The 17,283-nt window shown below is 33.4% G+C and overlaps 2 protein-coding genes across 2 annotated transcripts in view; both read left to right on the top strand.

Annotated features, from left to right (window-relative positions):
• LOC115961108 (structural maintenance of chromosomes protein 2-1-like) overlaps nucleotides 1-8,803 on the top strand; it is a 14,275-nt gene extending 5,472 nt beyond the window's left edge. The window contains exons 3-20 of the mRNA XM_031080148.1: nucleotides 6-223; nucleotides 307-492; nucleotides 574-738; nucleotides 826-885; nucleotides 1,213-1,275; nucleotides 1,770-1,861; nucleotides 2,132-2,228; nucleotides 3,777-3,893; nucleotides 3,980-4,198; nucleotides 4,815-4,955; nucleotides 5,022-5,189; nucleotides 5,271-5,455; nucleotides 5,562-5,655; nucleotides 5,728-5,816; nucleotides 5,971-6,196; nucleotides 6,472-6,546; nucleotides 7,695-7,841; nucleotides 8,766-8,803. Coding sequence (XP_030936008.1) covers nucleotides 6-223; nucleotides 307-492; nucleotides 574-738; nucleotides 826-885; nucleotides 1,213-1,275; nucleotides 1,770-1,861; nucleotides 2,132-2,228; nucleotides 3,777-3,893; nucleotides 3,980-4,198; nucleotides 4,815-4,955; nucleotides 5,022-5,189; nucleotides 5,271-5,455; nucleotides 5,562-5,655; nucleotides 5,728-5,816; nucleotides 5,971-6,196; nucleotides 6,472-6,546; nucleotides 7,695-7,805 — 2,306 coding nt within the window. The 3' untranslated portion in view covers nucleotides 7,806-7,841; nucleotides 8,766-8,803. The remainder of the gene's footprint in view (nucleotides 1-5; nucleotides 224-306; nucleotides 493-573; nucleotides 739-825; nucleotides 886-1,212; nucleotides 1,276-1,769; nucleotides 1,862-2,131; nucleotides 2,229-3,776; nucleotides 3,894-3,979; nucleotides 4,199-4,814; nucleotides 4,956-5,021; nucleotides 5,190-5,270; nucleotides 5,456-5,561; nucleotides 5,656-5,727; nucleotides 5,817-5,970; nucleotides 6,197-6,471; nucleotides 6,547-7,694; nucleotides 7,842-8,765) is intronic.
• Nucleotides 8,804-9,139: 336 nt separating this feature from the next.
• LOC115959646 lies at nucleotides 9,140-11,340 on the top strand. Its single transcript, XM_031078124.1, has 3 exons — nucleotides 9,140-9,955; nucleotides 10,751-10,852; nucleotides 10,998-11,340. The coding sequence occupies exons 1-3, from the start codon at nucleotides 9,823-9,825 to the stop codon at nucleotides 11,084-11,086; spliced, it is 324 nt and encodes a 107-aa protein (XP_030933984.1). The 5' UTR covers nucleotides 9,140-9,822; the 3' UTR covers nucleotides 11,087-11,340.
• The last annotated feature ends 5,943 nt before the right edge of the window (nucleotides 11,341-17,283 follow it).

The raw sequence follows: 17,283 nt of genomic DNA, 5'->3' as shown, positions 1-17,283 counted from the left end.
GGTAGCTGTTGGAAGTGCTGAAACAGAATTGAAACAGTTGAAAACAAAAATAAGCCACTGTGAGAAGGAGCTGAAAGAGAAAAGACGTCAGTTAATGTCAAAACGTGAAGAAGCTGTTTCTGTAGAGAAAGAGCTTAAGGCTAGAACAAGTGATGTGGAAAATGTTAAGAAGGCATTAGAGTCTCTTCCATATAAAGAGGGACAGATGGAGGCATTACAAAAGGTTGCTATGGTTATATCCACCACTTATATAGTATATAAATCTCAATTTAGTCAATAATTCTGTAAATTAAAATATTTCTTCAGGATCGTGCATCTGAGTTGGAGCTGGTGCAGAAGTTGAAGGATGAAATACGCAATCTGTCAGCACAATTAGCAAATGTTGAGTTCACATATCGTGACCCTATGAGGAATTTTGATAGGTCAAAGGTAAAAGGTGTGGTGGCAAAGCTTATCAAAGTAAGGGATAGCTCCACGATGACTGCCTTAGAGGTTAGAATGCATGATACATCATTGTTCATTTCATATCTGAAATTTGGTAAGTTGACTCTTACAAATTTAGTGAACTTTCAGGTTACTGCTGGTGGAAAGTTGTTTAATGTTGTTGTAGACACAGAAAATACTGGGAAACAACTGCTTCAGAATGGTGATCTTCGAAGAAGAGTGACAATTATACCTTTGAACAAAATACAATCCCACGTTGTTCCCCCAAGGGTTCAACATTCTGCTGTTAGATTGGTTAGTCAGTGCATTAATTTTTCTCCACAGTCTAACATCTTTGTCAGATAAATTGTTCTGGGAATAATACCATTCTTTCAATTTTAGGTAGGCAATGATAATGCAGAACTGGCTCTTTCCTTGGTTGGTTATGAAGAGGAGTTGAAGGTGTGTTTCCAATGAGCCCATTTGATTTGATGTTTTAAGCCTCAAAACTGCGAGCTGCTTATTTTGAATTGTTGATGCATTTTTCTGTGGTATTATTGTTAAATATTCAAGTAATTAGTGGTAAGGTTTGTGATGCATTTTTCTGCACCTAAACAAATTTGGGTGCTGAAGTTTGTTGCATGTATTTTTCATTTTGGTTGTTTGCTAGTTACAAACAGCAGATGCATAGACTTGTGATCAACTTCTGTACCTTTTCTTTATCCTTTCATGGATGAGTTGAATATACATTTCATCAAATTCTAAAAGTTTGTGTACTGTAAATTGCAGACTGCTATGGAATATGTATTTGGTTCAACCTTTGTTTGCAAGACCGTTGATGCTGCAAAGGAGGTACGCTCCTTTTTGGCTCTTTTTTCATCTAGGGCATCAATTCAAGAGCTTGATTCAACTCATGGTGGTTGTCCTTGCTTTGGTGATGGCATGTTCACATCTTTTATTTGGTGTTCTAGTAGTCTTGACAAAAATACTTGACTTTCACATTGTTATACAATTTTAAGAAATTCTTTTATTTGTTTCCAAATCAATCTTAAACATGGTAGGACACAAGTGTTGTGTCCTAAAGTGTCTGAAATGCCAAATTATCTGATGTTTCCCCTTCTAATCATTGTCACTTTTAACGTTATTGTTCTTGGTACTTTTTGAGAAGTGTAAATGAGGTAATCATTATAGGTTTTGTATCCAGCTCTGTTGGACATGCTTTTCTGATGATGCCTTTTCATTTATTTATTCATTTTTAAAATTGAGATTTCTCAATCATTAGTTGCACATTGCATTTTCTTATGGCTTTGCCCAATTTGACTTGCACTTTGTTGAATGTTTCATAGGTTGCTTTTAATAGGGAAATTCGCACCCGAAGTGTCACTCTTGAAGGGGATATATTTCAGCCAAGTGGTCTTTTGACTGGTGGAAGCCGCAAGTAAGTCACTATTTTTCCTTGTGCTCTAGTTGATAGTTGTCTCAGGCATTCTTAAATGTATTGCAAACATTCTCTCTCTAATAAGACTCGTAGGTTTCCTGACTAATTATATAGAACCAATATTGTTCTTTTGCATGGTTTTTGTGCTTTGCCTACGAACTCAAAGGTATTATTTATTTTATGCTTGTTAGAATATGCTTTCAAGTATTTGTGTCTTCTTCTTTATAGATATTCTAGATGACCTTTTAAAATAACCATTTGTTGCTTTAGGGGTGGTGGTGATTTGTTAAGGCAACTTCATCATTTGGCAGAGGCTGAATCAAAACTTTATTCACATCAGAAAATGTTGTCTGAAATTGAAGCACAGGTAGACCTTGAACAGCCTTTCGTCTTTGCCAGAATAAAAGTTTCTTGTGATTATCAGGGAAATTTCTTTTGCGTACACTTTTAACGATGTATGTTACATTTTGGTCTTTGCATTGATAGTTACTTGGAGGAATCCAAGTTCTCCAAGTTCTTTTTGACATGATTAAAGACTTATAATTATGTGGGCCATATGAGTGCATTCATATCCTTGATGTTTGATATGTTTATCCATGACAAATGCATTTTGCTTGTTCTAAGTAGAGTTGGAAACAGTTTGCAGTAAACATTTTCATTAGAGAATTGCTCTACCAGTCACTTGTCAAAATAATCCTTGTTAGCATGCAAAGGAAGTTTAGCGAGACAAAAAAAATGCCCTTGGTGCTGAACCTGCTCTGAAGTTATTAGTTTCTTTGCTGTATTGTCAACTACATTCATAAAGATAAACACAATGGCTAATGATAAAGATAATGGTAGAAATGTTTTTTAATGTGATACATTTATGAACCCATGCTTTATTTATGCTTGGTGTCTGGATTTGGAAGCATTGTGTGCCCAGCATTGTGCATTTTTTATTGGGATGCAGAATGCAAAATATATGCCTATCTTCACAGTTTGCTTTCTAGTGTTGGAGTGCAACACTTATGTCGATCCAACAATTCGTTGGGGTTGAACACATAAATTCTTAGTTGTCATAGTCTGATGTAGAGCCACATCTTGTGAAAGGCATGGCAATCTCACTGCCTACAACCATTTCCTTTTGATCATCCCCTTTTGCCTTTAGTGTGTTCAATTTTTTTTTTCTTTTTTTTTTTTTGGGATGGTGTGGAACCTAACCAAGGAAGGGCCCTTTGGACCCACCCCTGGGGAGTAAACTGTAAACTATGGATACACGACCCCACCCACTAGTACCGCTGATTAGGTAATTTGGGGAAACTCCTAGTGGGGATCGAATCCAGGAGGTTTGGGTCTCTAGCTTGTCCCAAGCCTCCAACCACTAGGCTGCACCCTGATGGGTTCAAATCACTTTGTTATACTGTTGCAGTTAATAGATTTAGCAAACCATATTATTTCTCAGTGCAAAATTTAGTTTCTACATTGCAACATTGGCCCGTTTGGTACATGTACTTAAACAATAATTTTCAGTTTTTAAATAATATTACACGTATTTTCACACTATTTTACCCACATGTATTTTCAAAAAATACAAACAATGTTATTAGAACAACATTACCAAATAGGCCCGTATTCTTATTTTATGTTATTTTTATTTTGAAGAGTACATGGATTTTATATAATTAGGTTGAACTGATACTTTATAACCTATTTTCATGTTTTTGTATCTTGTTACCTCTAGTCCTCTATTATCTTTGATCAGTCATTTTATTTTTTGGTGTATTGAACCTGTTGTGTTTTCGTAGCTATTACTATCATTGTTTTCATTTCTTACACATGGACTCTTGAAGTGCATGTTTATCTTTTGAAGGCTTATAGCTGTATGCAAAATTTGAAGTTCTTTGTTTTTTGCCGGCTTCTTGTCCTCACATTGCAGATTGCACAACTCATGCCTCTTCAGAAAAAGTTCACCGGCCTTAAAACACAGTTGGAGCTTAAATCATATGACCTTTCTTTATTTCAGGGCAGGGCTGAGCAAAATGAGCATCATAAGGTTCTGCTTATTTCTGTCTCTCATATGTGGCCTATATACTTATGAATAATATTTTGTTTTGATATTTGTTTTTGGGCACAATCTAGCTTGGTGAATTAGTGAAGAAAATCGAGTTGGAGCTTGAAGAAGCAAAATCTGCGGCTAAGGAAAAGCAACTTGTATATGAAAACTGTGTAAATACAGTTTCATTGCTTGAGAAATCTATCAAAGAACATGGTGATAATCGGGAGGGCAGGCTCAAGGATTTGGAGAAAAAGATTAAGGCAGTAAAAGCTCAAATGCAGTCATCTTCAAAAGCTGTAAAGGTATGTTGCTGAATTTTCTTATAATATTGCATATGATCTTTAGGCATGCCTGCCTTCTATCTTCATCATCCTACTGTTTTCCAATGTGTGACAGTCGAAGTATAATTACTTTTCACAACCTACTCTTACTGATTGTGATGGTCAAATATTGTTTTGCATTGGCTAGTTCAAGTTCTATTGCAATGAAATTTTCTTTTGTCCCACTCTTCCCCCTCCAGAAACAAAAGAACCCAGTGGGCATGTAAAAACCTCAAGGAGGTACCTATAACACTCCTGGAGGTTTCATGGTCATATATATTATGGTGGAACTTATAAATTATCTTCCATTTACTTCATTAACTAAAAATTGTTATAGGTTATTTAGTCAATAATCATTATGTTATTATTAGAAGAAATATCATTAAGGATGGGGAAGTCAGATGTTAGTCAAAACACAGAATAACTGGTGATGCTGACATACATGTAGAGGTCTTGGCCTCACAGTTATTTCATAAATCTTTGGGTAGCTAAATAGTATTATCATTTACTAAGTGTGAATGCCATTTGCTTCAGGTATCTAATAAGTGCTTGGTTCTTGCTCTTTAACTTCTTGTCACATGTTTTTGTTGGCTAGTAGGGGCATGAAAATGAAAAGGAGAGACTTGTTATGGAAATGGAAGCTGTTGTACAGGAACGTGCCTCCTTGGAGGCTCAACTAGTTTCTTTGAGAACACAAATTGACAGTCTCACTGCTGAATTAGAGGAACAAAAAGCCAAGGTAAACACAGATACTTTGACAAATTATGTGGTGTTGAAATTAGCGTCTCATGCTTCTTTGTTGCAGGTTGCTGCCACTAGGAATAATCATGATCAAGCTCAATCCAAACTCAATTTGATTCGACAGAAGATGAAGGAATGTGATTCCCAAATTAGTTGTATTCTTAAAGACCAGCAGAAACTTCAACATAAACTTAGTGAGACTAATCTTGAGAGGAAGAAGATGGAAAATGAGGTAATTTGCTTTTTTATCTGCACAGGTATTCCCCTATAACTTGATATACTGAATCAATCGGCTTTTGGTTTTCTGAATTAGGTCAAACGAATGGAGATGGAACAGAAAGATTGCTCTACAAAGGTAGACAAGCTTATTGAGAAGCATGCTTGGATTGCACCTGAGAAACAGCTATTTGGAAGAAGTGGGACTGATTATGATTTTGCATCTCGTGATCCTATTAAGGCAAGGGAAGAACTTGAGAGACTGCAGGTGGAACAATCTGGGTGTGTGACTTAGAAAATTCATTGTTATGAGTTTGGTTAAAATTCCTTGATTATTATTATCTTTTTGATTAAAATTCATATATTTGTTCTTGTTTCATCTATGAAGCCTTGAGAAAAGGGTGAACAAGAAAGTTATGGCAATGTTTGAGAAAGCAGAAGATGAGTACAATGACTTGATGTCCAAGAAAAACATCATTGAGGTTTGTACCCCCTGATCTGTCTGAAGTTATACTTTGATTTCTCTTCACTTAATATAGGTTTGTTTTTCCTAGAATGACAAGTCCAAAATCAAGAAGGTCATTGAAGAGCTAGATGAGAAGAAGAAGGAAACACTAAAAGTTACTTGGGTAAAAGTTAACACGTAAGTTGCGTTTTATTTGAGATCTGCTTTCTAAGTTGTAGTGGAGATTGGAACTAGTAATCTATCTCCTCCATGTATTTTGATGTTTCATCTAGTTGTTATTTCTCAAAGCTTTGATCAGACTTACTTTCAGAAATTTGTCCATTTTCTTCAGTGACTTTGGATCCATCTTTTCTACCCTATTGCCTGGAACCATGGCAAAACTAGAGCCTCCTGAAGGATGCAGCTTCCTTGATGGTCTTGAGGTTCGTGTTGCATTTGGATCTGTTTGGAAACAATCCCTGTCAGAACTCAGTGGAGGCCAACGATCTCTACTTGCACTTTCTCTAATCTTGGCACTGCTACTCTTTAAACCAGCTCCGCTTTACATATTGGATGAGGTACTTAATTCTTCCAAATGATTTGATATACCCTCGATAATCCTACTACTATTGGATTAGTCAATTGGGACACCTCTATCATAATTCTTTCAGCTAAACTAATCTTTAATCCAACTTACAGAAAAAAAAAAATCTGTGTGATTTGCAAATTAGTAGATATGGCTTTTCATCATCTTGTTCCCATACATACACATGAGACCTTCCATACTGAGTTTTCTTGTATAAAAAGTGGTTCTCGAATCTACAAATGATTTGATTCTTAAGGTGTTATACAGGTTGATGCAGCTCTTGATCTAAGCCACACGCAGAACATAGGGAGAATGATAAAAACTCACTTTCCACACTCCCAGGTTTGATGACTTGTTTGTGGTGTTTGTGGTGTATGTGATGTTTTATTTTTGTTTTCTTCTCTTCCACTTCATCTTCGTAAAATATAAAGCATAAAAGTTATATAATATAAAGCATAGCAAATTTATAAAGCTTAGTGTTTTATTTTTATCTGTTTAAAGCAGAAGTTTTGAAACACAGTGAAACATATATTCTTTTTGGCCCTCTTGAACACTGTTATTCAACACTTTTTGGCCCCATATATATGTTGTTTACTTGGCTGTTGGTAATTTAGAGGTGAGTTGCCATAACTTCATATAGTGTGTATACCTTTTTTAAATGCATGTATACTGCTTGGACACTTCCCAATTCTGTCTTAAAAGATGGTCAATATTCTTGCTTGGATCAATATTTACTCAATTTTCACAGTATAAATGCTTGACTCAAGAAAGCAGAAAAAAGGAATCACAATGTTTTTAAGATCTTAAAAAAACCAATAAGCTATAGCTCAACTACTACTTCCTCTTATGTGTAACTTAAAAAAAAAAAAAAATCTTGAAAGTAAAACTTATTGCTATGTATGCTTCTGCAAAACATGATATGGTATATGTGATACAAGTGAAATGAAGGATAAATGCAGTATGAATTGCATTTTAATTGTATCGTAATGAAGGATAAATGTAGTATTATGAAACTTTGATTTAAATTTTAATTACATCATATGATACAAGGCACATTGAGCTAGAATATGCAAAATGCATTCCATTTGTATGTCGTATGCAAATTATAGTAACAATAATTTCCGAAAATTTTGCTTGACAAAACTATTGAATCCTTGATTCAATGGTACTAAACAATATAGCAAAGCATCCCTAGCAGGGGGGTGGGGGATGCTAGTTTACAAGTCTTCTTTACAAGTTCTATGCATACATTAACATGGCAACTGCCATGTCATGTCATGTGTTGCATCCTACTCTTACAGAAAAAATGAGAAGATTCTTTTCGCCAAATAGCAATGCATTAATGCTTAAATATCTTTGAGGAAACATATGCTGAAGAATGAGGTGTCAAATACATCAAATTTGATAATGGAACTTGTTAGATAAAATCAGCTTTCTGTTACCTTTAGCCTGGTTTGGGTAATCTTCTCATTTGTTTTTTGCTTCTGCAGTTTATTGTGGTCTCATTGAAAGAAGGCATGTTCAATAATGCTAATGTTCTTTTCCGAACAAAATTTGTGGACGGTGTTTCTACTGTTCAAAGGACAGTTGCAGCTAAATAGAGAAAGTGATTGCTGTTGTCTTAGCATTTAATTCTAGTAAGTTTTTTTTTTCTCCCTTTTTTTGAGAAAAATATTATTCTTGCTTGTTTTTATTTTTTTCCTGATAGCTCATGCATTCCATAGGATTTGAATCCATAACCTAATTCAGCACCCTATTTTTATGGGTTGGAAGTGCCCTTAGACCCAAAGGTCATTGGCTTATCATGCATTTATTTTTGTTTACTCTTCAGTATTTTTCTAGCAGCTATCTCCTAGAAGTATTTAGTTTATGAAAATTCAACCTGAAGTCTCTGGTTAAATATTTTCCCAAATTAAGTGTTCATATACCATGTGAGTCATGTAACCATGTCAATGACGTTAGTTGATAGCACTGTAGAAATCAGCCAATGGCAGAGTTATACATCGTTCCTACTTCCTAACCATTCAATTCATGATTTCTCTGGAGATTTTGAAGTAATTATAATATTTAAGATCCAACCATACCTCATATTCTTATAATTTATAAATTATAATTTGAATATGTAAAATTCAAAGATGTTGTGTTTTTTAAGTCAGTGGAGTATAATTACTTTTACTTATCTCAAAAAAAGTAGAAGAATGAGAAAAGGATTCAATCATGTTGCTGGTAGTGCTTATAATGCTTGTCTTGTGGATGTCTCACCTGTTTTTATACTGCCTTAAAAAAAAGTAAGAAAGAGATAAAGACTACCCCCTTAAACTATAAAGGAAAAGGTATCCCACTTGAAACAACCTTGTCAAAAGATAAGGTATCCCACTTAAAACAACCTTGTCAAAAGATAAGGTATCCCACTTTTGCATTAGAGGTTTAGATTCCAAGCTTGACTAATATTAGATGTTTAATATTAACTCTTTAAAATACTATTCTAATTGTCGATCTTTCGTATAGTTGTTCATATGGGTATATGACATTCAAGCTGATGAGAGCTATGCATTTTGCAGCTACCTCTTTAATCCAGCCCGATGAAGTTTGTTACTGCGAAAAGGAACTCTTGATATATAGTTTGTATATTTGCTGTTGTATTCGTAACACTGTATATTTCCTGAATCCATTGTTGACCAACCTCTTGTTGGATGTACATCAAGTTGTGCCTCTCTAAGACCTGCAGTCTCTAAAGCCTCTTAAGCAATTTTTTAAAATCCTTTTAGGTTTTGAAGTTGTCCTTTTGAGATACATCACTAAAGAATAGTGCTACGTTTTAGTCCTTGATTTTGGCTAATTAGATTTTATTTTTTAAAAAGATTGAGCAAGAAAGACATCGAATAAGCAGAAAATGAAAGCCTAGTAGCCCTATTGAGACTTGAGAGTGACAATTAGCCAGATGCAAATTGTATTTCGGCATTGGAGCTTAGTAATCGAATTCCAAAGGAATTCCAGAACAGGAAAACGTGATATCTAGTAATTAAATAACCAAGTTAGGTCAAGAACAATATTGTTGGAATTTGGATATACTTTGTTATATTCCTTTATTAAAAAAAAAAAAAAAATCTTTTGCTTCTTTTTGGCAGAAGATATGGTTGTATATTTCGGTGGAAGTTCAGTGCAATCAATGACATTCCAGAAAAAGAAAAGGAAATGATGCCATTGAAAATGGTTTGATTCAGCAGTAAAAAGTTTACCCGTGATAGATTGTGATGCAGACTTGCAGAGGATTGGACATCCATATCTAATTTTAATCATGACTCAAGCTAATTGGTTTGTGTTTATGAGCATAAAGTTTTGAGTAATTCTATAGTCTAGACAAGTCAAAAAGCTACAACAATTTCACAATATTTTTATATTAACATGTCAGAAAAATGTAGTTTTGAAATGTTATAAAATTGTTGAGACTTTTTATTATATCCCTTGCATTATTTTTCCAAGTCTTAAACTGACTGGGCAAAATTAAAGTAACTTTCGATGAGATAAGAAAGTAGGAGGCAAATTCCTTTTGTTTTTTACTAAGTGATCTTTGGAGTATATACTTATATAGCCTATTTATAATACCATGCCCTAGAGATGCGTTCATGTGCCAAAACGATGGCCTCTAAGAAGTTCATCACTTGGGGGCTTCTCTTCATTTTGATGTTTCTGTTGGCCTCAGAAGCGGCATCCAGGAAAGTACTTGAGACTTCCGAGCTTGGGAATTCAAGTAACTCTGTTCTTATTCTTGGTTTTTATTTTCAATTTGCTTCTTTGTATTATTCTCATTTGATTAAGATGAATTGAGTGAAAAAGAAAATGAAATAAGTTAAGCTTATTTGCTTTAAAGCTATTTTTGTTGGGTTAGAGTGGAATTGTGGAAACGCACACTCTCTCTCATAACACTGGGTTAACAAAATAAAACAACTTTGAAAATTTCAATAGAAATATTATCATGAGTCAATGATATTTCATACTCTTATCAAAAGCAATTACTATATTTTATGCTTGGATATATTTTTAATACTTAATGTATCTTTTATATAATATTTTTTAAAGAACCTTTCATATACTTCTTTACATTGAAAGGCAGTGATGTTAGAGATACTACAAATTTCTTAATAATCTAGTATGTTAACTTTTATATATACCAAAAAAAAAAAAAAAAAAACAGTCATTGCATGTGGTTCATGTCCAAACAAAGAACAATTTGAAATTAATCAAGGACATTCATAACAAATTTCATTATATTTGAGCTAGAATGAGTGGTAAGCAATCCCACAAATTATCCAACAACCCAAATCAACACCAACCACGATAAAAACTTCAAAAATGTACCTACATCCAACAAACCAACTAATAAGTGTGTTGATGTAGTTTAGAGAGAGATTATTGTTAAATTGACATATCAGAATGTAAGCTTTTTTATTCTTAAAAAAAAAAAAAAAGTCCGTAAGCCTTTTCATTTAAAGGTTGTAATTTGAAAATGTTTTAATTTTGTGACATTATTGTCCTGTTCTTTTAGAGCCGAAAGGTGTCATGGCGCCTCCAACAACACCAACACTCAGGATCAATTTTGGAGTAGGAAGTTATGGTAATAAGCAATCCAGAAAGTCATCAATTCTAGGTATTGGAACTCGAGCATTTTTTTTCTTTGTAATTGTTGACATATTAATTTGTAAGCTTTTAATGGTAAAATTGATGGGATTTCTAATATGTCACGATTTTAAAAGAGTCTTAATTTTTGTGGTAATATTGTTTTAAATTTTCAGAGGGGAACAAAAGTAAAGGCCCGATACCTCCGACAGCACCAAATCCTGGTGTCCATTTACCCAAAACGCCTTCGGGTAGTCGAATTTAAGTTGAGATATGTAGCACATAAATAAAAGAAGTGAATGAATTCTCTTCCTCCATTACTTGGTGATTTAATAAGCTACAAACCTTTGATGTTACAAGTTATCCAATATAAAAGAAAACCAGCTATCCAATCTGAAAATTCATGCCATGTGACTTGTGATTATGGTTGTTGTGATGCACGTTTAGTGCACATTATTGTACCTTTGGAATTCTATTAAACTTTTTCAATATAAATATGGCCTCTCGAATTTTGTTGTTGATAATTTGATAGTTACAATAGTGCGGAAGGATTTGAACTTTGAATATCGTCATGGAAAGTATTTGCAGATGCAGCTATCATCGCTAAACCCGGACTTCCATATCACCAAAAAATCGTTGAAAATGCCAAAAGTTATTATCAATTTTACTGCAAAAAATTTATAAAATGATGTGGTTACAAATATACCAAGAATATTATAGCTTAATTGACACCTCTGATGAAAAACTTTTGAAATCATGTGTAAACTTCTAAAATCACATAACAAGTTAAAAACAACCTTCAAGATCCTCAAAGCAATTCAAGAACTCTGGAACGTACAAACCCCAAAAATGGCCCAAATATCATGGTGCTTATTATCTTTTTGTATTGGATCCTGTTATCTCTACCGTAATTCCTCAATTCGTATAATTTTGTACGTCTCATGAGGCAATGTGGCCATTTTGAAGAAATTTGATTTAATTATGCCTTTGATTGTGGTCTAGTTGGCCATTTTTTAACTAGTACAATCTATTGCAGTGATTCTCATTCTCACTAAGAGTTCTTGATTTTGAAAAGAGAAAATAATTAAAAGGCTCCACAATAAAATTAGTGTGCTTCTAATGTGATATGTACATGTGACTTATTTTTTACAGAGTTCAAGATTTCAGGTTGGTTTGGTTCCATTCTTCAAACTCTTCTCAGTTATTTAGTTAGAGAGGGGCTAATTTGCTTTCTAGTTGCATCCTCATTTTTTAGATGTCGTTGGAAAGCTTTCAAAAAACTTATATAGCAAAATACAGTACCAAGTTAAATCTTCTCAGTTACTAAGTTAAGATATATAGCAAAAAACAATACTTTTCTTTTTTGGTAATAAGACTGCAACATTGTAATTTTAGACTCATCGGTCTCAGATTTATGCAAATGAGATGTCGTTCGAAGATTTATGGTACCGATTTTTTGTTTATGCTTTTTTTTTTTGGCACCCAGTGTTCTAGGATTCCGACAAGTCACGGGTTTAAGAACATTTTAATGCAAATGTGCTTCAAAATTTTCTCATTTTCTTGGGTTGGGATCATGTCTCAGAGTTTTCATAATCATGACCCCTCCGATCGAAGCTCATTGTGTGGTCTCTCAAATGAAACATAATTCGAGTGAATCAGACATTGTTGGACACATTTTGACTGATGTCAAACGTAACTCAAAAGTTTTACATACTTCGGCCAAAAGAGGACTTGTATATTGTGTAACTTTCGTATATTCACGATACCCTACTTGATTCAAATTCCTCAACCAAATCCCTGAAGACTCTCACTTGAGAATTTCTTTAGCTAACACAAGAGTAGCATGATTACAAGCATAGATTATCAGATTGAAAATAACATTCCTAGAATGTGAAGCTGCCCATTTAATATCTTCCACCAGAACACCAAATTCTGATAAACCTGGCTCAGGTTGCTGCTGTGCAGAGCAAAGCCTAATGAAAGTTAACTGCACTTCAGTTGTAACCTGTAATTTTTACTAATACTATCCAAGGACAGCTTTCAAGTTTCATCTCTACAAACGGTTTAAACGTAAGAGTGACAATTAGCCAAATACAATTCCAGACTACGGCATTGGTTCAGCTTTGTAATCGAAATTCCAATGAATTCCAGAACAGGAAAACTTGAAATCTAGTAATTTAATAACCAAGGGTCAAGTCAATAGCAATGTCGTTGGAATTTGGAAATATTTTATTGATTTTCTCTTTAAAGAAAAAAAAAAAAAAACCTTTTCGTTTCTTTGTGGAGGAAGAGACTTATTAGTTCCTTACGGTGGAAGTTTAACACAATCAATGATACTCCAGCAAAAGAAAAGAAAACGACACCATTGAAAATATTTAAAAGGTCATCTTAACCGATATTCTTAAGGCCATAGTTAATAAATAATTTTGGAAAAATATTAATACAACTTTTATAGAAAATATAAAAAACTAAATTATTTATTTTTTTCTTTTTCAATAAAAAGTTTCTAAAAATATACTTTAAATCAATGTCTTTAGGAAATTCGTTAACATTTCTCATATTTAAATTCAAGAGTAAACATTTTACCAGTGACAGACAATGATGCAGGGTATTGGACACCATCAACTATTTTTAGTCATGACTTAAACTAATTGGTTTATGTGTTCTTGAGCATAAATTTTTCCATGTCTTAAAGCCTTGGAAAGATTTACCTCCTTCCCCTCTGGCGGGGCAAAATAAACAACCGTGTGAAACGAGAAGGTATCCCACTTTTGCATTAGAGGTTTAGATTCCAAGCTTGACTGATATTAGCTGTTAATGCTTACTTTTTAAAATTCTATTCTAATTTTCAATTTTTCTTATAGTTTTTCATATGGCTATATGACATTCAAGCTGATGAGAACTTTGCATTTTGCAGCTACCTCTTTAATCCAGGCCGGTGAAGTTTGTTACTGTGAAAAGGAACTCTTGATATATAGTTTGTATATTTGCTGTTGTATTCCCAACACTGTATATTTCCTGAATCCATTGTTGACCAGCCTCTTGTTGTACGTACATCAAGTTGTGCCTCTTTCTCAAAGACCTGCAGTCTCTAAAGCCTCTAAGCAATTTTTTAAAAATCCTTTTAGGTTTTGAAGTTGTCATTTTGAGATACATCACTAAAGAATAGTGCTATGTTGTTGTACTTGTTACCAAAAAAAGCAGGGAATATTGTTTTTTGCTAGCTAATTAGATTTTAGTTTTTAAAAAGACTGGTTGAGCAAGAAAGACATCGAATAAGCAGAATATGAAAGCCTAGTAGCCCGATTGAGAGTGACAATTAGCCTGACGCAATTCCGGACTACGGCATTGGAGCTTAGTAATCGAATTCCAAAGGAGCCCAGAACAGGAAAACATGATATCTAGTAATTAAATAACCAAGTTAGGTCAAGAACAATATTGTTGGAATTTGGATATACTTTGTTGGATTCCTTTTAAAAAAACAAAAAAATCTTTTGCTTCTTTATGGAAGAAGATTTAGTAGTACATTTCGGTGGAAGTTCAGTGCAATCAATGACATTCCAGAAAAAAAGAAAAGGAAATGATGCCATTGACGCAATTCCGGACTACGGCATTGGAGCTTAGTAATCGAATTCCAAAGGAGCCCAGAACAGGAAAACATGATATCTAGTAATTAAATAACCAAGTTAGGTCAAGAACAATATTGTTGGAATTTGGATATACTTTGTTGGATTCCTTTTAAAAAAACAAAAAAATCTTTTGCTTCTTTATGGAAGAAGATTTAGTAGTACATTTCGGTGGAAGTTCAGTGCAATCAATGACATTCCAGGAAAAAAGAAAAGGAAATGATGCCATTGAAAATGGTTTGATTCAGCAGGAAAAAGTTTACCCGTGATAGATATTGATGCAGAGGATTGGACATCCATATCTATTTTTAATCATGACTCAAGCTATTTTTATTTTTATTTTTTTTGGTTGTTGAGAAAGATGACTCAAGCTAATTGGTTTGTGTTTTTGAGCATAAAGTTTTGTGTAATGCTATAGACAAGTCAAAAAGCCACAACAATTTCAAAATATTTTTAGATTAGCATGTCAAAAAATGTAAATTGGAGATTGTGATGGGTCCATGTATGAATTGACATACTAATTTAGGAATGTTATGAAATTGTTGTGACTTTTTGTTGTGCACTAGCATTATTTTTCCAAGTCTTACAAAATAAAAGTATCTTTGGAATAAGATAAGTAAGAAAGTAGGAGGCAAATTCTTTTTTTTTTTTTTTTTTTTTTTTTTTTTTTTTTTTTTTTTTTTTTTTTGATACTAGTAGAAAGGCAAGTGATCTTTGGACTATATACTTATATAGCCTGTATATAATACCATGCCCTAGAGATGCGTCCATGTACCAAAACGATGGCCTCTAAGAAGTTCATCACTTGGGGATTTCTCTACATTTTGATGTTTCTGTTGGCCTTAGAAGCGGCATCCAGGGGAGTACTTGAGACTTCCGAGCTTGGCAATTCAAGTAACTCTGCTTTTATTCTTGGTTTTTATTTTCAGTTTGCTTCATTATATTATTCTCATTTGATTATGGTGAATCGAGTGAAAAATAAAATGAAATAAGTTAAGCTTATTTGCTTTAAAGCTACTTTTTGGTGGGTTAGAGTGGAAACACACACACACTCTCACATAACACCGGGTTAACAAAATTAAACAACTTTGAAAATTTCAAGAGAAATATTATTACAAGTCAATGATTTTCGTACTCTTATCAAAAGCGATTACTATATTTTATTCTTGGATATATTTTAATAGTTAATGTATCTTTTATATAATTTTTTTAAAGATCCTTTCATATACTTCTTTACATTTAAAGGAAGTGATGTTAGAGGTACTACAATTTTTTTAATAAACTAGTATGTTAACTTTTAAATATACAAAAAAAAAAAAAAAGTCATTGCATGTTGTTCATGTCCAAACAAAGAACAAATTGGTCATTGAAGTTAATCAAGAACATTCATAATAGATTTCGTTACAGTTGAGCTAGAATGAGTGGTTGGCAATCCAAAAAATTATCCAACAACCCTAATCAACACCAACCCACGATAAAAACCTGCATCCAACAAACCCACTAATAAGTGTGTCGAAGTAGTTTAGAGAGAGATTATTTTTAAATGACATATCAGTATGTAAGCAGTTTTATTCTTAAAAAAAAAAAGAGTCTGTTTCCTTTTCATTTAAAGGTGGTAATTTGAAAATGTTTTAATTTTGTGACATTATTGTCTTTTTCTCTTAGAGCCAAAAGGTGTCATGGTGCCTCCAACAACACTAGATCCCTGGACCCATTTTGGAGTAGGTTATGGTAATAAGCAATCCAAAAAGTCATCGACTCTAGGTATGGAACTTGAGCACTTTATTTTTTCTTTGTAATTGTTGACATATTAATTTGTAAGCTTTTTATGGTAAAATTGATAGGATTTCTCTAATATGAAAGGAAAACTGTTTCTGAGTAAAAATATGGTCTTTTATTAGGGAAGGCAGTGAATCGGGCTTGAAAAAGAATATTATATTCTTAGTCTTCTCATTTTTCCATGTGGAAAGATCACTTGAACTATATCTATCAAAACCTTAATAATAGTGTCTATATATATATATATATATATATATTTATTTATAAAAGATTCTAACTCTTACAATGTAGTAAGTTGTGATTTGTGCAACTTCACTTTTACTTGTTCCCACCACTAACAATACTTTTATTATATATCAATCACAACATATCATTTCAACTAGGGATGGTAATGGGGCAAGGTGGGACCGAAGGATGGGGTCTTTGTCCTCGCTCTGCATGGTTTTGTCTTGCCCTGTTCCAGCCCCGCCTTGCCCCGTATGACGGGGAAAACTTTCTCACCCCATCCCCGCCCCTTGGGACCTCGCGAAGCCCCGCCCCACCCTGTAAAACTCTTATTTTTGTTAATTTGCCCTATAACTAATACAATTTTTTTAAAGGAATCTTTTTAATTAATAAAAATATACTTGAAATTACAACTAAATTTATCCCATCAAATCAAATAAATTTTTAGAAAAAATTGAATAATATATCTAAGTGTTTAATAAGACAATCATAAAAAAAAAATAAATAAATAAAAAAAACTTATAGTATAACACATAACAAAATAAAGGTAGAGAACTACATTGGGTAAAATAAAATAAGATAATATTGATATGTTTGTTTAAATAGTAGGGTTTTAGGGTATGAAAATTTTACAATTATAACCCTTAGAAACGCGGGGCGGGGTGGGGACGGGGAGGGCGGGGCGGGAAAAAATTGCCATCCCTAATTTCAACAATAATGAAAAAATTATAAATTTTTTTGATTCACTAATCTTATTGTTAAGTCAAATGTCAAGAGATCACTTAGTATTGGAACTGCATAAGAAAGTTAAGGGTCAGCTAGGAAATACTTA

Source organism: Quercus lobata, chromosome 9 (genome assembly GCF_001633185.2).
Source record: "Quercus lobata isolate SW786 chromosome 9, ValleyOak3.0 Primary Assembly, whole genome shotgun sequence".
Taxonomy (NCBI): Eukaryota; Viridiplantae; Streptophyta; class Magnoliopsida; order Fagales; family Fagaceae; genus Quercus; species Quercus lobata.
This window is presented reverse-complemented; position numbering and strand designations above follow the sequence as displayed.

Coding starts and splice junctions, on each gene's coding strand:
- LOC115959646 (XM_031078124.1), top strand. CDS start 9,823: ATGCGTTCATGTGCCAAAACGATGGCCTCTAAGAAGTTCATCACTTGG. Junction 9,956..10,750: donor TTCCGAGCTTGGGAATTCAA/GTAACTCTGTTC, acceptor CTGTTCTTTTAG/AGCCGAAAGGTGTCATGGCG. Junction 10,853..10,997: donor CAGAAAGTCATCAATTCTAG/GTATTGGAACTC, acceptor TTAAATTTTCAG/AGGGGAACAAAAGTAAAGGC.